This window comes from Schistocerca serialis, chromosome 11 (genome assembly GCF_023864345.2).
Source record: "Schistocerca serialis cubense isolate TAMUIC-IGC-003099 chromosome 11, iqSchSeri2.2, whole genome shotgun sequence".
Taxonomy (NCBI): Eukaryota; Metazoa; Arthropoda; class Insecta; order Orthoptera; family Acrididae; genus Schistocerca; species Schistocerca serialis.
This window is the reverse complement of record NC_064648.1, coordinates 47,618,800-47,642,687: the sequence shown is the minus strand read 5'-3', so window position 1 is coordinate 47,642,687 and position 23,888 is coordinate 47,618,800. Positions and strand designations below refer to the sequence as shown.

At 44.6% G+C, this 23,888-nt stretch overlaps 1 protein-coding gene across 4 annotated transcripts in view; it reads right to left on the bottom strand.

Moving 5' to 3' along the window:
* Window positions 1-23,888, bottom strand: part of LOC126427113 (zinc finger protein 91-like) — a 127,144-nt gene that overhangs the window by 68,295 nt on the left and 34,961 nt on the right. For 2 of the 4 annotated variants that reach the window (XM_050089335.1, XM_050089338.1), the window contains exons 4-5: window positions 7,049-7,141; window positions 6,250-6,342 (exon numbers count right to left, since the gene is read on the bottom strand). In XM_050089335.1, coding sequence (XP_049945292.1) covers window positions 6,250-6,342; window positions 7,049-7,141 — 186 coding nt within the window. The remainder of the gene's footprint in view (window positions 1-6,249; window positions 6,343-7,048; window positions 7,142-23,888) is intronic. The other 2 variants (XM_050089336.1, XM_050089337.1) reach the window with 1 other exon arrangement.

The following is a 23,888-nucleotide window of genomic DNA, read 5'->3' as shown; positions in this document are numbered from 1 at the left end:
GTGACAGCACTTTATGTTATAACTGAACAGATTTGCATATTAATAAATTAACCAATGATTATTTAAAAAGCCATATATAGTACTTATATCTTTAGAATTGGGACCTACAACTGTGTTACGAGATACATCTTTTTTTTTAATAAGAAAATGTAATATAATTAAAAACTGAAAGACTTGTGTATTTAAATCATACAATTTATGTACAGTTTTAGTTTTTTATTGTATCAAAAATTGCATTATGAATAATGCTATTTGTGTGAGGTATGTATAGAATCTATGATGTCCCAAATGCAATTAGTTTTTGACTTTTATCTTCAAGATTTCAAGTTTTAGATATAATTACTGCATGTCTAATGTAACACATTCCTTGTGTATTTCTATTTTAAAGGAAGGGTGCAATTCAAATAATTTATGATTTAAACATAATTTTCAAAAATTCTTTCAGGAGCTATTTTAATTCCACACAGCCAACCGTGTGAACACATTATCAATCATTTAGAAAAGTAATGTTACTATACGCATTTAATGAGTAACTATACTGTTGTATTCCATTAAGAAATAGTTTTATCTCTATCCACTGCAACTACGAGGCCTACTGATCATACAACATATTCAAATTATTTCAAACATCAACTGGTGGATATTTAGTGCTTCAGCCATTACTACAAGGAAGTAAATTTATTAACTAATTTACAGGTTCTTCGTTGCATTTTATTCATGTCAAATTACTTTTAGAAACAATGCTCATTTTTTGATAATATTTCAATGCACCTCTTGCATTGTTCATTAAAATTATTTCAACCAATACTGTACCTCAGATCAAAAGTATTTAGTTTTCATGTTGGATAACTGTCACAACACAGCTGACCCATCACTACTCCTCAAATGTTCTGAGAAAAAATGGTGCACAGATTACATTAACCTCTCAACAGAGCCATGTCATTTTATGGCAAGAAATTAAGAATCTTCTGACATTTATTCGCCCATAACCTCCCTTGGGGACCATATATATTTTGAGAAAATATTAAATTCTTTATTAACTTGACAACTAAAGACAGTATGATTCATCATTGAAGACGTAGCACACATGCACTGAGTTAACTGTGTTGCAAAAGATATGTACAATACCAATCCGTGTTAGCACCATCTGTACCCAGACAATGTGCTTAACAGACCAAGTGTTATTTTGAACATTATACATATTGGTTAGACAGAGATGAATGGAAACAGTTTACCAGTAAAATGAAAAAAGGTTACGCCTATGTACCCATTTGTTGCAAGTATTTGGATGGTACATGGTTAATTAGATTTTTCTGTAAGTTTAATAGGTAACAGATACAAATATGGGAGACTTAAATAATCAATGAAACATTCTCCTTCACTGTTTACAGCGGTCTCCCAATCCTGGGATGACTTTCATTCTGTAACTGTAGAAGTCACATGGTTTTAAGGTGAACACTTTCAACAAGGTTCACAGTGTATTTACATCTTGAAAGGAAGTCCGTTGAAGGTTGTTCAATAGAGAGCAGAAAGGGAGAAAATCTGAGGGTGCAAGATCATTTGAATTAGGTGGGTGTGCAATGATTTCGAAACCCAAATCATGTGTACTGTTTTTTGGTCAGTCTAGCAGACTGCGGGCAGGCATTATGCTGGAGTAGTGTCTTCCTGGTTGTTGATGATGTACTGCATCTGCAACACATCTCAGTTGTTGACAGTAAATGTCAGCAGTAATCAGTGGTTACATCTCATGGATGCAATTCGAAGACCACCACACAGGATGTACAACATTGTCTTTTGTGGATGCTTTTTGTTGCTGCTTTGTTTGGGCTCAACCATTACTTTCTTTTCCTTATTTTAGCACAAAGCCACCATTTCTCATCAGCATAATGATACAGTCTAGGGATGATTAGTGTTGCTCACAAGCAACTGATGACAGGCAAGCAAGAATGCACATATGGCCATCCATTTTTGTGATTTTGGTTTAGTGCATGTGGTATCCATACACCCTATTTTTGAGCCTTCTCCATTGCATGAAAATGTCAAAGAGTCATGAAATGATCACAATTCATTCAATTTGCCAGTTCTCAAGTACAGTAACATGGCTCACTTTGAATTAATGCATTTAAATGATCTTCATCAAACCCTGAAGCTAAGTCAATAATGGTAAAACAAATCATCTTAGAATTACAAACCCATATTCTTGCAAAGCTCTGTCCAATGGCATTAAGCAAACCCGGTGCAAATGTTTCTGGCTGCCTCCACTGCTATTACCCCTGTACAGAATCCAAACAAATGAATATGTCAACAGCACTCCTATTTCTCCACTTGGCACTCCAATTTCTAGTGGCCACAGTTCTACTAAGTATCTCCAAATGACAAATGGAGAATATGTAAACTCAAATATATGTAAACTCCATAAAAGAAATGACAATTGATAAATAAATCCTCAGCAACTGGAATACCAACATGCAAAATGAAAGTGCTATCAACTTAAGCACCAGCATAATATTTAGAAAAACTGAGATAACATCAGGCCATGAAAATAATAATTTCTTAACAGTAGCTGAAAAAACTGGGGGGGGGGGGGGGGGGGGTGACCACTGAAATTACATCCATAAGACTCAGTCAAGAAGTCTATACCTTACCAGACATCAGTACCATCAGATGAATTGTCAAATCAATTAGAAGAATCATCTAGTGGCAGAAGCAGGAACTCTTCTTGTTATGATCTAATAATCTAATTAATAAAATATTGTGCAGAATTTACAGCGTAACTGAAATATGTAGTAGAAGTGGAGAAAACCTACTGGCAATACATTACAACCTTGATCTCCATTTACTTGGGAAACTACAGTGTTACTGTGTTAAAAGAATTACACTTACAAGAACTGAATCTTAGCTTAACAATAAAAAACTGTGTCATAGTACTAAATGATACCTTGGGAGGAAACCTTAATACAAAATGGAGAAACAATACATACAATTCCCACAGGGCTCAGCATGTGATTTATCCTGACCTACATAAAAGTTGCGGTAAAACCATTGCAGATGCCTTCAAAATCTGCAATGCTTGCTGATGACAAGAACTCTGATAACTGGCAAACACATTCTTACTACAAACAGCCAGGAGAATAATGGAACATGCTTGCAACTGGTTTACAGGCAACAGAACAAAAATTCAACATTTATACTTACAAAAAAACACACATAATGCAATTCCAAACAAATCCAAATGACTTACAGATACAAGGAGATATCAATGACAGACACTAGGTGAGGATCCATGAGTTAAGTTCTTGGGCATTCGGGTTGATAATAAATTAAGGAGGCACCAGCATGAGAATGAGTTACCCAAAAAGCACATGCCTTTCTGCCTTGCAATTAATCAATGTTCCTCCGGAGTGTCAACTTGCAGAAATGCTTCCTAGCATCCTTTCACTCAGTAGTATCATATAGGATAATCTTATAGGGTATGGCAGCTATGAACAAATTAGTATTTACAAGCTTGTAGTAGGAATGTGATGTGATGTTGACAACTGAAAACCTTGCATAAACCTCTTCATTGACCTAGATAATCTTTCATCTATCAGTAATGTCTATTTCTTCAAGTAGCAAGCCACTTCTGGCTGCTTTACATGTTATAAAATGAGTCTTCAAGGGAACTGGTAGCTGCAACATTACCCTTATTAATGTGCTGTGCAATATGAGACAGGAAGTTTTTTGGTAGTGATCATGATTTGTAATTCAAATTATGTAATGTGATGAACAGTTTAGTGGGATTAGCACTGAACTGAATCTGAAGAGAAGGGATTTCTGGAACAAATTTAAGAAAGTTGACAATATTAGAAAACACATAGATGGACTAACAACAGAAGAGATGGAAAATTATCAGACACACAAGTTTTCATATGGATGGTGTATCACTGCATTGGAACCTGCACAGAACAGCACTTCTTAACAGCAAGTACCCTGAGTGATTGATGAGCTAACAGGGCTGCAGACCTGACCTTGAAATTTGCTACAGCTCACAGTATGGTATCTTTTTTATTGGTGGGAGTTTGTGAAAGGCTCCACCTATGTGCCTCCTCTTCCAACAACTTTGGATGAACTATGATGCTACATGGGAACAGCAGTGAGTTTCCTAAACTGACATGCTTGCAAATGCATGGATCAAGTCTATCGCCTGGATGCTTATGTGTGTTGAAAGGAATTTTGATATTTGTGATCAGTAAATAATGAATATGATCCTAAACACAGCTGTGAAAAGCACCTTAATGTTGTATGAGCACACATATAAAATGTAAGGAACAGGAAAATCATATGGTTCCTTTGTAAATAAAGGCTATGCAGGCATGTATAGAAGTAAAAATGTGACCAAAATTCTGTGCCTTTATTTGTGACAAAGTTATAGCCTTGTGAAATCTGATGATTTTAAACATCATCATGAATTGCTTGTACACGTATAACTTCTTTCAGTAAAATATGGTAACGTTAATTTTGTCTTGATGGGTTGCATTGATTATTGAATGTTTCATAATTTTTTTCATAAAATTAAATTTCTTTTCAACACTGTAACCTCTGCTCCAGCTAGAGTTGGGGTGTGAATGATATTCATTTGTTCATTCTTCGATTTACACATTGCATTCCATAAAAAAAAATGTTGACGGATGTGGGATGAGCCAGGCTGCAAATCTGAAGGCAGAAGCTCCCACAGGAATTTACCATTGTGAAGAATACTTACAACCAGCTGTTTATGACGTACTAATCTACCGAAACTTAATTCTGGGAATTGCTAATAGATTATTTTGTATATATGTATACATACTTTGACTACTATTAAATTAGTCAGCTATTTATTTTGCCTAGTATCTCCAAATACATCAATACTTTGCTATCCACATAAAGGCATGTGGCAAAGGGTACCCCATAACCCTGCTGGTCATTTCCTTTCCCATTCCACTCACAAATATGGGAGAAGAAGACTGTATATGTGCCTCCATGACAGCCCTGATTTCTCAGTTTTTATCTTCATAGTCCTTATGTGCAATTTAAGAAACAACAAAATCGTTCAGCAGTCAGCTTCAAATGGCAGTTCTCTAAATGTCTCAATACTGTTCCTCAAAAGAACAACCCCTTTTTCTCTGGGAATTCTTGTTTGAGGTCCTGAAGCATCTACGTAACACTTGTGTGTTGTTTGAACCTACCAGTAACACATGCAGCAGCCTGCCACTGAATTGCTCCTCCAACAAAGTGTTACTTTGCTACACTGCTAGCTTGCTCTAGCTTCTCATACAATTACCAAATATAATTCCCAATTCCACAATTAATACAGAATATTGCTGGCCATGTGCCAGTATCAAAATGGTCAGTCCTATTTTTCTGCATCATTATTAAGCACTAGCATTTTATGTTCTCCATGCCACAAAGACTGCATGTCGTGCTAGCTGACAGAACTACGATGTTCACCTCACAGCTGCATGTGCTACTGAAGATCACTGTTATGGTCACACATCCTGCTCTTACATTTGCTGCTCAGGTGTCTACCACTATTTAATTTATGTTACATATTTTCAGAGAAACAAGGCCCTAGCATGATAGCTTGATTCCTTGACCTGTATGCTTGTATAATCACCACACATTTCAGTGCCTGAAGTATCCTTTATAACCGCAACAAGTTGTTTTATGAACAATGAGATGAAGAATGAGCCAGTACCTAACGTTCTGCAATTGTGTGTTGAATGTTCCCCTCTCTTTGCCTTATTTCAGGTTGTGGCCAAAGTATCAGGGCTGATCCGCAATACACAAGTTTTATCTCTCTTTTTCAAACCCACAAAAATTTTTAGGACAAATTCAAGATAACTATGATTCACACAAAAGATAAGAATAGCCAATCTTCTTTTGAATTGTATTTATCAGAAGTTATCGAAAGGAGGAATATTTCTCAAATGATCTACACTATTAGAACTTACACTTCATCTAAACGTGAATTCTGTTTATCCATCACACACAACCATTATACAATATACTTTATATGAACAAGGTCAGCCACCAGTCCCCTTCCACTTCTATTTAAAACAGCACGTACCAGGTGGCATGAAAGTCAGGTGCAGGAGTACAAGAATACTCTACAATTATGAACAGAAACAAGTTCCAGAAAACTGACAATCTGTAACAATTCCACTGCAATGCATCCTATATTCTAAACAATTGCTTGACTACAAGCAATAAATCAGAGATGTAAATACTTACAATATTCTCTGTTACATTCATTTCCAAATTTAGTTCAGGGTCCTCCTTGATAAAATCAGTGGACCAAGATATTCCCAATGGATCTCTAACAGACTGAAAGAAAAAAACAACCTGAATTATAACTGCTGACTAACTTCTGTATGTATGACAAATTTTTGGTCATTAATCAAATGAATATGGCATTCCACACATTATCAGCAAAATTAACCAAATTTAATGCTATTTATACAGCTTCTTGCTCTGTTAGCATGTATTTCCAGTGCCTGCTCCTTAGGAAACAATTAAAATTTATGTCATGTGTACTGGACGAAAATCATACAGAATTACATACAGCGAAAGTAGGATTTCAGTAATGATCTAAATACTACAGTGAATAATGACTAGGAACTTTACAATATACCCATCACATATCAAAGTTCCACATCATCTGCTATAGCACTGTGAGAAAGACACATAACATTAACATTTACTTCCAAAAGCAAGTCTTCTTTTCTCTGTTGACACCGAGTATGTACTGAAAGCATTCATTACATAGAATCATAATAAAAAATTAATGCAAGGTTAATGGTTTGTAAGGACCTGCTTGTTACAAGTGCTGTTAAAATACCATCGGTAATAACCTACAAATAGCACATCTAAATAGTGTCAACTGGAAGACCACAAAAAGTCTTGAAAATAACTGGTATCATAGGTTACAATTGTTCACCATCCATGAAAATTCAGCTTGAATTGCCCATTTTTGTATCATGACATTCTTACTACACTTTCGAAACAATACAGTACATGCATGAAAACTTACATTATGCTCAGATCCAACAGCATTTTGTTTCAGTTTGGGATCTTGCTTTACCAAAACAGTAGCGTCATCTGTCTTTAATGGGTCTTCAAGAAACTGAAAAACGGAAAAGTCAAGGGCTCAAGGCATCTGTCTTCTATCCCTACATGGCTCTTTCATAGAGTGGTGGGGTGGAGAGGGCGAGGGGGTTGTATAGAGAGTTGGGGTGGATGAAGGGGGGGTGGATTGAGAGGGAGAGGGGGGTGGATGGAGAGGGAGAGGGGGGTGGATGGAGAGGGAGAGGGCGGTGGATGGAGAGGGAGAGGGCGGTGGATGGAGAGGGAGAGGGCGGTGGATGGAGAGGGAGAGGGCGGTGGATGGAGAGGGAGAGGGCGGTGGATGGAGAGGGAGAGGGCGGTGGATGGAGAGGGAGAGGGCGGTGGATGGAGAGGGAGAGGGCGGTGGATGGAGAGGGAGAGGGCGGTGGATGGAGAGGGAGAGGGCGGTGGATGGAGAGGGAGAGGGCGGTGGATGGAGAGGGAGAGGGGGTGGATGGAGAGGGAGAGGGGGTGGATGGAGAGGGAGAGGGGGTGGATGGAGAGGGAGAGGGGGTGGATGGAGAGGGAGAGGGGGTGGATGGAGAGGGAGAGGGGGTGGATGGAGAGGGAGAGGGGGTGGATGGAGAGGGAGAGGGGGTGGATGGAGAGGGAGAGGGGGTGGATGGAGAGGGAGAGGGGGTGGATGGAGAGGGAGAGGGGGTGGATGGAGAGGGAGAGGGGGTGGATGGAGAGGGAGAGGGGGTGGATGGAGAGGGAGAGGGGGTGGATGGAGAGGGAGAGGGGGTGGATGGAGAGGGAGAGGGGGTGGATGGAGAGGGAGAGGGGGTGGATGGAGAGGGAGAGGGGGTGGATGGAGAGGGAGAGGGGGTGGATGGAGAGGGAGAGGGGGTGGATGGAGAGGGAGAGGGGGTGGATGGAGAGGGAGAGGGGGTGGATGGAGAGGGAGAGGGGGTGGATGGAGAGGGAGAGGGGGTGGATGGAGAGGGAGAAAGGGTGGATGGAGAGGGAGAAAGGGTGGCTGGAGAGGGAGAAAGGGTGGCTGGAGAGGGAGAAAGGGTGGCTGGAGAGGGAGAAAGGGTGGCTGGAGAGGGAGAAAGGGTGGCTGGAGAGGGAGAAAGGGTGGCTGGAGAGGGAGAAAGGGTGGCTGGAGAGGGAGAAAGGGTGGCTGGAGAGGGAGAAAGGGTGGCTGGAGAGGGAGAAAGGGTGGCTGGAGAGGGAGAAAGGGTGGCTGGAGAGGGAGAAAGGGTGGCTGGAGAGGGAGAAAGGGTGGCTGGAGAGGGAGAAAGGGTGGCTGGAGAGGGAGAAAGGGTGGCTGGAGAGGGAGAAAGGGTGGCTGGAGAGGGAGAAAGGGTGGCTGGAGAGGGAGAAAGGGTGGCTGGAGAGGGAGAAAGGGTGGCTGGAGAGGGAGAAAGGGTGGCTGGAGAGGGAGAAAGGGTGGCTGGAGAGGGAGAAAGGGTGGCTGGAGAGGGAGAAAGGGTGGCTGGAGAGGGAGAAAGGGTGGCTGGAGAGGGAGAAAGGGTGGCTGGAGAGGGAGAAAGGGTGGCTGGAGAGGGAGAAAGGGTGGCTGGAGAGGGAGAAAGGGTGGCTGGAGAGGGAGAAAGGGTGGATGGAGAGGGAGAAAGGGTGGATGGAGAGGGAGAAAGGGTGGATGGAGAGGGAGAAAGGGTGGATGGAGAGGGAGAAAGGGTGGATGGAGAGGGAGAAAGGGTGGATGGAGAGGGAGAAAGGGTGGATGGAGAGGGAGAAAGGGTGGATGGAGAGGGAGAAAGGGTGGATGGAGAGGGAGAAAGGGTGGATGGAGAGGGAGAAAGGGTGGATGGAGAGGGAGAAAGGGTGGATGGAGAGGGAGAAAGGGTGGATGGAGAGGGAGAAAGGGTGGATGGAGAGGGAGAGGGGTTGGTTGGTTGGTTTCTGGGATGAAACGGACCAGACTGCCACAGTCATCGGTCCCTTTTTCCAGATACTAAAAACACCGACAGAGAATAAAAACGATTAACAGAATAGATCGCAGACGACACAGAACAAGAGAAACTTAGACAAAGACCAGATAAAAAGGACTAAAATCACAGAGTGTGTGACGGTGGTTGGCCGACCACAGAAATAAAAAAGGAAAAGCCAACCACTTAGAAACACATTAAAAAATCAGTTTAAAATCGTAGGCCGAAGGCCAGAATCAACACAAAACAATAAAATAAAATGGAAACACTCAGATTAAATGATAAAAAACCCCTGCCCGAATAAAACGTAAAACTAAGTCAGCCATTGCAGAGTCATCTGTTATAAGAGCAGGGAGCGTGTCAGGCAGTGCGAACGACTGCCTGAGCACAGCTAAAAGTGGACAGTCCAATAAAATGTGGACCACTGTCAAAACAGAGCCGCAGCGACATAAGGTGGGTCCTTACGTCGCAATAAGTGGTCGTGCATCATCCATGTGTGCCCAATTCGCAGCCGGCAGAGGACAACAGACTCCTTGCGAGAGACCCGCAAGGAGGAGCTCCACACACCGGTAGCCTCCTTGATGCGTCGTAGTTTGTTTCGTGAAGGCAGGACGCGCCATTCGGTGTCCCAGAGGTCCAGAAATTTTGATGCGTAGGAACACTCGCAAATCTGTCTCCAGGAGGCCAATGTCCAGAGATGGTGTACTGGTGGCCTCGTTCGCCAGGCAGTCAACATTTTCATTTCCGGGTATCCCAACATGGCCTGGGGTCCAAACAAAGACCACAGAGCGGCCGCAACGCACAAGAGTATGCAGGGACCCCTGGATAGCCATCACCAGATGAGAATGAGGAAAACACTGGTCGAGAGCTCGTAAACCGCTCAGGGAATCGCTACAGATCACGAAGGACTCACCTGAGCAGGAGCGGATATACTCTAGGGTACGAAAGATGGCGACCAGCTCAGCAGTGTAAACTGCTGCAGCCAGCCGGCAATGAACATTGTTCGGAATGGTCCCCTAGAGTAAACGCATAACCGACACGACCAGCAACCATCGAGCCGTCAGTGTACGCAATGCCAGAGCCCTGCTACATTGCAAGGAGGGAAAGAAAGCGGCGGCGGAAGGCCTCCGGAGGGACAGTCCTTCGGGCCCTGTGCCAATTCCAGCTGAAGGCGAGGGCGAGGCACACACCATGGGGGTGTACGCAGAGATGCCCGGAAAGGAGGCAGAAGAGGTAAAGCCCCAAGCCCGGAGAGTAGCTCTCGGACGTGGACCGCGATCGTACAACCTGACCGGGACCGACGTTCTGGCAGATGGATGCCCAATTGCGGGAAAAGGAGATGATAGTTTGGATGCCCGGGCAAGCTTAAAACATGGGCAGCATAAGCGGCCAGCAAACGTTGGCGCCATAACCGCAGGGGAGGGACACCTGCCTCCACTAGTATGTTGTCCACTGGGCTGGTCCGGAAAGCACCAGTGGCAAGGCGTATTACGATGTGTAGGAGTGGATCCAGGAACCGCAGCGCAGATGGGAATGCTGAGCCATAAGCCAGGCTCCCATAATCCAGACGATACTGGATTAACGCCTGGTAGAGCCGTAACAGGGTAGATCGGTCGGCGCCCCAGCGGGTTTGGCTCAAGCATCTCAGAGTATTTAGATGCTACCAACACGCCTGTTTAAGCTGCCGAATATGAGGCAGCCAAGTCAGCCGGGCATCAAAAACTACACCCAAAAACATGTGGGTCTCCACCACAGCAAGGAGTTCTTCGGCAAGATAAAGCTGCGGCTCAGGATGGACCGTTTGGCGCCGGCAGAAATGCGTAACGCAGGTCTTGGCAGCCGAAAACTGAAAACCATGCGTTACAGCACAACACTGCGCCTTACGGATAGCGCCCTGTAGCTGACATTCAGCAGCTGCAATGAGTCGTGTGAAGTTAGCACCCCTTTTTCGAGAAATATACATTTTTTTCACAGTTCTTGTTAGATGTGCCATAGTTCTAGAGTTCTTTCCACAAAATTTCAATAGTTCTGCAAAATGTAACGAAGAAAACAACAATACTCGAAAAAATTTTCGTATCGAAAACATTCTCTGACAATTTCTGCAAAATGTAAATAAGTACAAGAGTTCTGAGCACAGTTCTGAACAGAGCTCCAAGAGTTCTTTCGAAAATCCAAGTAACATTTTTTTGTGTAGCTAATAGTTTACGAGATAATTGCAATTTAAGAGAAAATCTTTTCACTTACTGTGAAGTTGGCACCCTTTTTTCCAGAAATGTGTATTTCTTTCACAGTTCTTGGCAGGTATGCCATAGTTCTAGAATTCTTTGTACAAAATTTCAATAGGTCTGCAGAATTTAGCGAAGAAAACAACAATACTCGAAAAATTTTTCTATCGAAAACATTTTTTGTCAATTTTCGCAAAAATTAAACTTTTACAACAGTTCTGAGGACAGTTCTGAACAGAACCCCAAGAGCTCTATCGAAAATCCTAATAACATATTTCTATGGCGATAATAGTTTGTGATAAATTGATTTAATGTGGGACACACTTTCTCTACAGAAAATATAAATATATTCTTACAACAGTTCTGATGACAGTTCTGGACACCACGTAAAGAGTTCTATCGAAAATCCTAGTAGAATTTTTGAGTGCAGGTAATAGTTTAAGAGGTAATTGCAACTTAATTAAGAACCCCATAAGAGCTCCTACTGTGAAGCTGGCACCCTTTTTTTCAGAAATATGTATATTTTTCAGAGTTCTTGATAGATAAGTCATAGTTATAGAGTTCTCTGTACAAAATTTCAATAGTTATGCAGAATTTAGCGAAGAAAACAACATTGTATAACAAAGCTGATTCAGGAACCCTTTCCTTCTGATACAGTTCTTACTGTTGCCACAATAAATCACTTGTGCATAGATTCCAACTGTACTGATCATTACAAAAATACAATCATTGACCAGCGGCGCACATTTCTTGCAGCGTTGTACAAAGCATTTGGCTTATCCGCTGTGAAAATACCACACTTAACACTATTTTAAAATTTACGGTGGATGGCTTCCGTTTATCTACAATGTCAGCATCTATCGAATTATCTTCATGCAAACGTGATGCCTGGATCACTCACTTCCCCTTTTTAGGTACGGAGGAAACTAGAGTTCAGTCTTGAGGAAGCCAAAAAAGGAAATGTGGGCAGCCCATCTTTTACTGATAGCAAACTCTAGAGAAATCTCCACGCTTGTCTTTCTTCATCATGCCAACAAAAGAAAAATTCTCCCTTCATAGCTCTATTATCATTCCAGTACTAGTAAACCAGTTGTCCGCTTTCACATTTCGACCTGACTGATATATAGGTTTACACAGTCACAGAACAACATCAAAATGTTTATTGCTCAGTTGGTAAATCCTTCTGGTTGCAACACAGCGTATATTTCCAAATTGTGCAGGTAAAATACTTAAGAATCCACACTTAAGAATCCATACTCGTTTGTTTTGATTGATACATATTGGCAATAACTGTACCTTCCACAGAATCCTTCCAGCTTCTTGTCTACTGTAACATTTTCTCCATGGATGTAAGATTTGTGGTAGTTGCGTACAAACACAGTAAATATTTCCCGAATAGCCGTTAGCTTGTCTAATTGTCTCCTTTCATCACGAATAGCGCGACTGTAAAATCTAAGGCTCTCCAGAATAAATTTGAAACGTTTTATGTTCATTTGGAAGGTGAAATTTTTCAATGCCATCACCATCAGTTCCACACAGATATTCCAGGCTTTATCTGTTACTTTTGTTAACAACAATTAAAAACAAGAGACTGATGAAGGCTTTCAATTCAATATCATCTATTGATTTTACCCCTCTCTCACGCTGAAATGAGGCTTTGATGCTCTCAAAATTCTGATTGGAATACAAAACTACAATAAACAAATAGCGTTATCTATGAGGTAATTACAGCATCACAAATGCTGCTTTGGCTGCACCTATTGGTACAGGTAAATTTCGAATAATATTATGCTCTTCGAACAATATGCTTTGGATTTCTTCAACATTATCTAGTACTTCCCACTTACAATAATAAAATTCCTATAAAATAACGCAACCAGGCACAGTGTATTAATCTGAAATTTGACGTTCGGACAGCAGACACTCACTATTAAACAGTTAAAACAGAATTTAAGTGCAGTTTACATTCTGGATTACCTTTGTACTACTTACTACGTTGATAAACAAATAAATTAATCGCTGAAATGAAATTCGAAAGGGCACAGTGGATAAAAACGAGCAATCGGCTCATATCTCATCAAGAGAGCATTAGCGTCGATACTGAATCATACAACATTGAAAGGCACACATGAAGTGTATATTTTTAGAATCAGGAAGAACCAGATGAATTTTATTACGTAAAACAGTAATTGTTTTGAGCTCTCATGACATCCAGGACCCACTAACAGCTAAAAATATGCCCAGGACCCTCATGGATGAAAGTTATGTGGCAACATCACCAGCCGCTAGAATACATAAAAACATGTGCTGTTTGTAACGAATAAATTTGAAATTGCTGTCGTTAATATTGTTGCAAACATTTGTTCTAGTTAGAAAGGAAGTGTGGAAGTTTGATGAGTTACACTACAGCGAGAGTTTAAAGTCTTTACAATGTATAGAAATGTAAGTATATTTACTGAATATATCGTACAAACGAACTAAGTAGTATGTTTAAATCCTAATTCAATACATGACTGATAGAGGTGTTATAATGTTGAGGGGATACAGTATTAAAGTTAATAACAAGTTCGAAATTTGTAAATAAGAACCTCGTTTATTTGGTCCTCAGTAATCCGGATTTCCGGTTTCATATTTTGTGTCCCTTGGTATTTTTCTCTTTTTTTCTTATAACACGAAGATGTGTAGTCGGTGAGGTACATAGGCTGCTTATCACTAGGCCGGTAATTTAGTCTAGTACTGAGTGATAAGGAACTCAGAGTGTGTGAATGACATTGTTTCTCAAGTATTGTACATTAATATAACGGTCTATCAAGTAAGTTGCATAGTAACCACGCCAACAGCACTCCACCACAGCTCATTGTACCTCTGGTGCCATTCTCGACAGGTGTGACAACATCTGGTTAGTGGCGCCTGTGAATGTATCTGCTCTCTCAGCCATCTGTTTGTTTTGCACTGACGAGCCTTCTCTCCTTGAATCATGTAAGCGTGCACATCCCACGCTTCCACCTACAGTTACTACAGTCAGTCTTAAGAAGGTGTACTGGCATTTGTATAGCGCTGAACATTTAGACTTTTTGTATTTAGTAGAATATACATCCGGGTTTTCGATTTTCGGTTTTCCAAAATAAAAGTGAGAATTTACGATCGTCCTCATAGCTGTACTTCCAGCAATACCTCATCTCCTGCGTTCCCAATTTTGTAGAAGTTGTCCTACGAAAATTGCAGAAGCACTCTTGGACGAAAGGATATTGTGACGATATTCTTTCGTCACAGCCTGGGGTTAGAGACCCGGTCCGGCACACAGTTTTTATCTGCCAGTAAGTTTCACATCGGCGCACACCCACTGCAGAGTGAATACACAATCTATTTCATAATCTACTGGCACCATAAAAATGTTATGAGGGTTTTTAAAAGAACTCTTTCGGTGCTATCCAGAACTGTGAGCAAAAGGGTTGTGCCAATTTATTATAATGTAGACCAAGTGGGTCTCTCGAAAATGCTATTATCTCGTTAACTGTTATCCCCACAAAAAATGTTATTACAGTTGTTGGTAGAACTCTTAGGGTCGTATTAAGAAATGCCATCAGATCTTTTGTACGAATTTATTACTTTTACATGACAAAAGTGAGTCCCACATTAATTATCTCATATAATGTCATCGTCACAAATAATGTTATTATAGTTTTTGGTAGAACTCTGTGGGTGATATTCAGAATTGTCATCAGAACTATTCTACGAATTTTGCTGTATTAGATAAAGTGAGTATCAGATTAAAACAAATATTGTATAAACTATTATCGCCACAAAAATGTTCTTATCATTTTCAATGCACCTCTTCCGGTGCTATCCAGAACTGCCAACAGAACTGTTATACAAATTTATTTTTTCAAAACTGACAAATAATTTTTTACCATACCAAAATTTTACAGAGTTATTGTTTTCTTCCCGAAATTCTGTACAACATTCGTGTTTTGAGCAGGGAAATCTAGAAGTATTCCATATATATCAAGAACTGTGAAAAAAATTTATATTTATCGTAAAAGGGTTTCAAACTTCACGGGAAATGCTCATAAGCATTCCTTAATAAAGGCAGTTACTACGTAAACAATTACCTGCACAGAATATATTACTAGTATTTTCGATAGAACTCTTACAATGCTATCCAGAGCTGGCATCAGAGCATACGAACAGACATAATTTTTTTTTAGTAAGAGTGCCCCACAATTAATCAATTACCATACAAACTATTATAACCACAAAAAATGTTATTATGATTATCAATAGAAGTCTTGAGGTGTTAACCACAACTGTTCATCAAAACTGTTGAACGAATTTACTTTTTCTGTGAAGAAAGTGGGTCTAACATCAAAGCAGTTACCGTATAAACTATCATCGCCACAAAAAGATATTATTAGGATTTTCGATAGAGCTCTTGGTGTTCTGTTCAGAACTGTTGTACGAATTTACTTTTTGCGAAAATTGACAAAGAATGTATTCGATAAGAAAAATTTTTCGAGTATTGTTGTTTTTCTCGCTAAATTCTGCAGAACTATTCAAATTTTGTACAAATAACTCTAGAACTAGTTCTATCAAGAACTCTGAAAAAATATATATTTCTGAAGAAAAGGATTCCAACTTCACAGTAAGTGAAGAGGTTCCCTCCTTAAATTGCAATTATCTCGTAACGTGTTAGCTGCACAAAAAATTGTAATTAGGATATTCGATAGAACTATTGGGATTCTGTTCAGAACTGCCCTCAGAACTGTTGTCCGAATTTACTTTTTGCGAAAATTTATAACGAATGTTTGCTATTCGAATTTTTTTGAGTATTGTTTTCTTCGTTAAATTCTGCAGAACTATTCAAATTTTGTACAAAGAACTCTAGAACTATGGCATACCTGTCAACAAACTGTGAAAGAAATATACATTTCTGAAAAAAAGGGTGCCAACTTCACAGTACGTGAAAAGATTTTCTTCTTAAATTGCAATTATCTCGTAAGCTGTTAGCTGCACAAAAAAATGTTACTTGGGTTTTCGATAGAACTCTTGGAGTTCTGTTCAGAACTGTGCTTAGAACTGTTGTACTTATTTACAATTTGCGAAAAATGACGAAGAATGTTTTCGATACGAAAATTTTTTCGAATATTGTTTTCGTCGCTAAATTCTGCAGAACTATTGAAATTTTGTACAAAGAACTCTAGAACTATGGCATATCTATCAAGAAATCTGAAAAAAGTATACACTTGTGAAAAAAAGGGTGCCAACTTCACAGTAAGTGAAAAGATTTTCTCCTTAAATTGCAATTATCTAGTAAGCTATTAGCTGCACATAAAAATGTTACTTGGGTTTTCGATAGAACTCTTGGAGTTCTGTTCAGTACTGTGATCAGAACAGTTGTACTTATTTACAATTTGCGAAAATTGACGAAGAATGTTTTCGATACGAAAATTTTTTCGAATATTGTTTTCGTCGCTAAATTCTGCAGAACTATTGAAATTTTGTACAAAGAAAACTAGAACTATGCCATATCTATCAAGAAATCTGAAAAAAATATATATTTCTGAAAAAAAGGGTGCCAACTTCACAGTAAGTGAAAAGATTTTCTCATTAAAATGCAATTATCTCGTAAACTATTAGCTGCACAGAAAAAATGTTACTTGGATTTTCGAAAGAACTCTTGGAGCTCTGTTCAGAACTGTGCTCAGAACTCTTGTACTTATTTACATTTTGCGGAAACTGCCAAAGAACATTTTCGATACGAAAATTTTTTCGAGTATTGTTTTGGTCGCTAAATTCTGTAAAACTATTGAAATTTTGTACAAAGAACTCTAGAACTATGCTACATCTATCAAGAACTGTGAAAAAAAATGTATATTTCTCGAAAAAAGGGGTGCTAACTTCACACGTCTGCTGCAATGCCAATAGAGCTGTAGTAAAGGCAGAAGTCGTCAGCATACAGGGAAGTGGAGACAGACATCCCCACCGCCGCAGCGAGCCCATTAATGGCTATTAAAAACAGGCAGACACTTAAAACAGATCCCTGGGGCACACCGTTCTCCTGGACTCGGGAGGAACTATGGGAGGCTGCGACTTGCATGCGGAAGGTACGATACGACAGAAAATTGCGGATAAAGATCGGCAGAGGGCCCTGAAGACCCCATCCATGAAGCATAGAAAGGATGTGATGATGCCATGTCATATCGTACGCCTTCCGCATGTCGAAAAAGACAGCGACCAGGTGCTGACGGCGGGCAAAGGCAGTACAGATGGCCGACTCCAGGCTCACCAGATTGTTGGCGGCGGAGCAGCCTTTACGGAACCCACCCTGAGACGGAGCCAGAAGGCCCCGAGACTCCAGTACCCAATTCAACCGCCGGCTCACCATCCGTTCAAGCAACTTGCAAAGAACGTTGGTGAGGTTAATGGGACGGTAGCTGTCCACCTCCAGAGGGTTCTTTCCAGGTTTCAAAACGGGGATAACAATACTTTCCCGCCATTGCGACAGAAACTTCCCCTTGACCCAAATACGGTTGTAAAGGTCGCGGAGGCGTCGCTGGCAGTCCACTGAAAGGTGTTTCAGCATCTGACAGTGGATGCCATCTGGCCCAGGAGCGGTATCAGGACAAGCGGCGAGGGCACTGCGAAATTCCCACTCGCTGAATGGAACATTGTATGATTCAGGATGGTGGGTGCGACAAGAAAGGCTCCGATGTTCCACCTGCTCTTTAATGGAGCGGAAGGCCAGTGGGTAATTGGAAGAAGTGGAACTAAGAGCAAAATGCTCTGCCAAGCTGTTGGCAATTTCGTCGGACTCTGTACAAACTGCTCCACTCATTCAGTGAGAGCGCAGGGACGCTGACAGGGGTCCGATAGCCATAGAGGCGTCAGATCTTGGCCCAGACCTGCGATGGAGAGACATGGAGGCCAATGGTGGACACATACCGCTCCCAGCACTCCTGCTTGCTTTGGCGGATAAGGCGGCGGGCCCGTGCACGCAGCCGTTTGAAGGTGATGAGGTGTTCAATGCAGGGATGTCGCTTGTGACGCTGGAGCGCCCGCCGGCGATCTTTAATCGCTTCAGCAATCTCAGGCGACCACCAAGGCACAGTCCACGGCCGAGGGGACCCAGAAGAACGGGGAATGGCAGATTCGGCAGCAGTAACGATGCCGGTGGTGACCGATTGAACCACCACATCAATATCATCAGTAGAGAGAGGCTCAATAGCGGCAGCGGAGGAGAACAATTCCCAGTCAGCCTTATTCATAGCCCATCTGCTAGGGCGTCCGGAAGAGTGTCGCCGTGGCAGTGACAGAAAGATCGGAAACTGGTCACTACCACACAGGTTGTCATGCACTCTCCATTGGACAGACAGTGAGAAGCGACGGCTGCAGATGGAAAGGTTGATGGCAGAGTACGTGCCATGTGCAATGCTGAAGTGTGTGAAGGAACCATCATTTAAAAGCGGAAGATCGGGCTGTGCCAATAATTGCTCAATGGTGGCGCCCCGACCGGTCGCCACTGACCCACCCCACAGAGGGTTATGGGCGTCGAAGTCGCCCAGTAACAAGAAAGGAGGCGGCAATTTGGCTAACAACGCAGCCAGGACATGCTGCGCAACATCACCATCCGGTGGAAGGTAAAGACTGCAGACGGTAACAGCCTGTGGCGTCCACACCCGAACAGCAACAGCCTCTAAAGCTGTTTGCAGAGGTACAGACTCGCTGTGAAGAGAGTTAAGGACATATATGCAGACACCACCAGACACCCTTTCATAAGCTGCCCAGTTCTTATAATAACCCCGATAGCCACGGAGGGCGGGGGTTCGCATTGCTGGAAACCAAGTTTCCTGAAGAGCAGTGCAGAAGAAAGGGTGAAGGTTGATAAGTTGTCTGAGCTCAGCTAGTTGGTGGATGATATTGCCCATTGATGGGAAAGGCGTGAAGGTACTGGAGAGGCAGATTACGCCTCCTGGGCCCTGCTGCTACTGAGTCTCTACCTGTACAACAGCCATCCACTGCGTCCAAGGGATTGGCGAGATCCAGGTCCTCAGCAGACGCCAGAATCTCCACCTCATCTTCGGACGCAGAGTTAGAAGGTTGCGGTGGGACAGGTGCCACCGTAATGTCAGGATACTTGGGACCTTTTTTCTTTGACTGCTTTGCGTGCTGTGCCTTTGGTGGTTCTGGCTGGGAGGGCCTCACTGGGTCAGTCTCAGGGACTGAAGACGACCGTGATGCCCTATGATCAGCGACCGATGGGTGTTTGAGATACTTGCTGGTGTCCGCTTTGGCACTGGGCAAAGCCTGGGATGGGAGGGTCCCAAGGGACCCCTTCCAGGCGAGAGGAGCCGAAGAAGGCTCACACTTCTCCGGCTGGGAAGGAGGAACAGATGCGGCGTGATGCTATCTGAAACATCCCCCAACTTATCACAATTGAGCAACCTCCATGACTGGGCACAGGATGCTGTTTTGATGAGTACTGAACCAGAGCGCATTTTGGACAAGGCCTCCACCTCCCCAAACTTGTCCTCTAAAAGCTCCACAAAAAACTGGGGCTTCGTCAACAAACGATTCCCCATCAACTCGCGTACACACGAGGTACCGGGGTGAATATTCTCCACTGCCTTATTTAACCATATGTTCCTCCCATGGAGTGGCCAGGGAGGGAAATGATCTTGGTTCGTATTTCTTGCTGTTGAGGTTAGACCTCGATCGCTTAGAGACTGCTGGTGGAGGCCCACCAGCGAGAGATGATGTACCACGCTTCATTGCGGGTCATCCGCCCCGATGCCACCCACTCCAACCAGGGGCTCTCCCCACGGGCGCCACCCAGCCACAGCAAAGACCACCTGGCAGGATGGCCTTTGCCGGGAGCCCCGATGCCCCAGAGGGATAGGCATCTACTCCTCGGCATACGTGGGGAGGTAGCAGCTCAGCCATCAGCAGTGCGATCCCTGTGTAGTCAGGGGGCTACCACCAAGAGGGTACATGACGACCCAACCACAACGGAGTGGCTACCGTGCTGGATGTCGGGTGTCCAATATCCATATGCGTCAGGAGGGCAAAGATGGACGTTCGTAATGGAGGGCACGTATGCTGCCCAGAACACACCGCAGCTGATGAGGCTGGAAGCTCAGTGTAAGGCCAACTGCATGACAATATCGGTTGTGCCAGATCCTAGGGCAAGATGGATATATAATACACCACATAAGGCGTCCTTCCCCAAATGGTACGCACTAACAGAAAATTTTGAGGGGTAGTGGTCAAACCCCTTAGGGGACCATCACATTAAGGCCAAAACGTTTGAGACTCCTTTTAGTCGGATCTTATGACAGGCAGGAATACCGCGGGCCCATTCTTACCCCCAAATCCGCAGTGGGGGAAGGGGAGGCCGAGAGAGAGAGAGAGAGAGAGAGGGGCCGAGAGAGAGAGGGGCCGAGAGAGAGAGAGGCCGAGAGAGAGAGAGAGAGAGGGGGGGGCCGAGAGAGAGAGAGAGAGAGGGGGGGGGGTGGAGAGAGAGAGAGGGGGGGTGGAGAGAGAGAAAGAGGGGCTGGAGAGAGAGAGGGGGGGGGGTGGAGAGAGAGAGAGAGAGGGGGGTGGAGAGAGAGAGAGAGGGGGGGTGGAGAGAGAGAGAGAGAGGGGGGTGGAGAGAGAGAGAGAGAGGGGGTGGAGAGAGAGAGAGAGGGGGGGGTGGAGAGAGAGAGAGAGAGGGGGGTGGAGAGAGAGAGAGAGGGGGGGGTGGAGAGAGAGAGAGAGAGAGAGGGGGGGGTGGAGAGAGAGAGAGAGAGAGAGAGAGGGGGGTGGAGAGAGAGAGAGAGAGAGAGAGAGAGGGGGGTGGAGAGAGAGAGAGAGAGAGAGAGAGAGGGGGGTGGAGAGAGAGAGAGAGAGAGAGAGAGAGGGGGGTGGAGAGAGAGAGAGGGGGTGGAGAGAGAGAGGGGGGGTGGAGAGAGAGAGAGGGGGTGGAGAGAGAGAGGGGGGGTGGAGAGAGAGAGAGGGGGTGGAGAGAGAGAGAGGGGGTGGAGAGAGAGAGAGGGGGTGGAGAGAGAGAGAGGGGGTGGAGAGAGAGAGAGGGGGTGGAGAGAGAGAGAGGGGGTGGAGAGAGAGAGAGGGGGTGGAGAGAGAGAGAGGGGGTGGAGAGAGAGGGAGGGGGTGGAGAGAGAGGGAGGGGGTGGAGAGAGAGGGAGGGGGTGGAGAGAGAGAGAGGGGGTGGAGAGAGAGAGAGGGGGTGGAGAGAGAGAGAGGGGGTGGAGAGAGAGAGAGGGGGTGGAGAGAGAGAGAGGGGGTGGAGAGAGAGAGAGGGGGTGGAGAGAGAGAGAGGGGGTGGAGAGAGAGAGAGGGGGTGGAGAGAGAGAGAGGGGGTGGAGAGAGAGAGAGGGGGTGGAGAGAGAGAGAGGGGGTGGAGAGAGAGAGAGGGGGTGGAGAGAGAGAGAGGGGGTGGAGAGAGAGAGAGGGGGTGGAGAGAGAGAGAGGGGGTGGAGAGAGAGAGAGGGGGTGGAGAGAGAGAGAGGGGGTGGAGAGAGAGAGAGGGGGTGGAGAGAGAGAGAGGGGGTGGAGAGAGAGAGGGGGGGTGGAGAGAGAGAGGGGGGGTGGAGAGAGAGAGGGGGTGGAGAGAGAGAGAGGGGGTGGAGAGAGAGAGAGGGGGTGGAGAGAGAGAGGGGGGGTGGAGAGAGAGAGGGGGGGTGGAGAGAGAGAGAGGGGTGGAGAGAGAGAGACGGGGTGGAGAGAGAGAGAGGGGGTGGAGAGAGAGAGAGGGGGTGGAGAGAGAGAGAGGGGGTGGAGAGAGAGAGAGGGGGTGGAGAGAGAGAGAGGGGGTGGAGAGAGAGAGAGGGGGTGGAGAGAGAGAGAGGGGGTGGAGAGAGAGAGAGGGGGTGGAGAGAGAGAGAGGGGGGTGGAGAGAGAGAGGGGGGGTGGAGAGAGAGAGAGGGGGTGGAGAGAGAGAGAGGGGGTGGAGAGAGAGAGAGGGGGTGGAGAGTGAGAGAGGGGGTGGAGAGAGAGAGAGGGGGTGGAGAGAGAGAGAGGGGGTGGAGAGAGAGAGAGGGGGTGGAGAGAGAGAGAGGGGTGGAGTGAGAGAGAGGGGTGGAGAGAGAGAGAGGGGTGGAGAGAGAGAGAGGGGGTGGAGAGAGAGAGAGGGGTGGAGAGAGAGAGGGGTGGAGAGAGAGAGAGAGGGGGTGGAGAGAGAGAGAGGGGGGGTGGAGAGAGAGAGAGGGGGGGTGGAGAGAGAGAGAGGGGGGGTGGAGAGAGAGAGAGGGGGGGTGGAGAGAGAGAGAGGGGGTGGAGAGAGAGAGAGGGGGTGGAGAGAGAGAGAGGGGGTGGAGAGAGAGAGAGGGGGTGGAGAGAGAGAGGGGGGGTGGAGAGAGAGAGGGGGGGTGGAGAGAGAGAGGGGGGGTGGAGAGAGAGAGAGGGGGTGGAGAGAGAGAGAGGGGGTGGAGAGAGAGAGAGGGGGTGGAGAGAGAGAGAGGGGGTGGAGAGAGAGAGGGGGGGTGGAGAGAGAGAGGGGGGGTGGAGAGAGAGGGGTGGAGAGAGAGAGAGGGAGAGAAACTTTCAAACATATATTGTGTATAAGCTGTCAAGACCATAACGCTAATAATCACATGTATTTATCAATTTGAAACAGGCAGTAAGGATATGTGGTGCAACAACTCAAATATTTGAAACCAAAGCTTTATTTATTCTTGAAAGCAAGCACAACAGTGAGGACTGCAAAATATCAATCAAAATTTCTTCTTACATACCGAACAGCAACGAGCATGGACAGAAACCATACATATTTTGAAAGGGGATGTGTCCTATCACCTCCTCAACCACTGGTTCGACTTCAACCAAGCCAGGTACACATATTACTATCTGGACTAAAATACTAAGAAGGTAAGAAGTATCAACCTCCTATGGAGGTGGGCAGGATGATGTGGCAAGAGGACGGGAAGAACAACAGACAGGGAGGTGGCAGGAACAAATGGACAGAGAGAGGGTAGCAAATGGACAGAGGTGGTTGGCTGATTGAATGATTACAGGCACCAAACTACTAGACCATACATTCCTCGTTCCTCAAACAGGCACACAGGTCTATGTGACAGTTGCTAAGAGCCTACCACACACAATCCAGAGCAAGAGAACCCCGATGTTTATGAGAGGTCAATAAAACTGATAAGGGACAAAAGGAAAAAGGGAGACCGAGGACGAAAAACAGGCAAGGTGCCCCATTTAGGGAGCAACCAGAAGCACTGGAGAGCAGAATGCAATGAGGGGACATACATCACACAGTCCCCACCACTTACCAGAAATACTCCATTCAGAAACTGCCTTGGAAAGACTAGCAACACAGAAGGGGCCAGAGAAGTAAAGGGACAAAAGACTAATGCGAGAGGGGGGAAGAAGAGTAAAAGAGCAGGTAGGCTGAGAACGGGGCCGGTCCACCAAGCCCAGATAGCCGCAGTCTGGTCTGGGCAGAGGAGGCTACAGAGTGTTTCGCCAACCCCTCAATGGGCTTAAAGAGAGCGGTAAAAGCCCTCCTCATGAAGTAAATATAAAACTAAGTCAGCCACTGAGGCATCATCTCCTAACACCAGGGGTAGCATGTCAGGGAGATTGAGATTCCACCATAGAGCGGCTTGGTTGGGCAGTACAGCAAAATGTACACCACTGT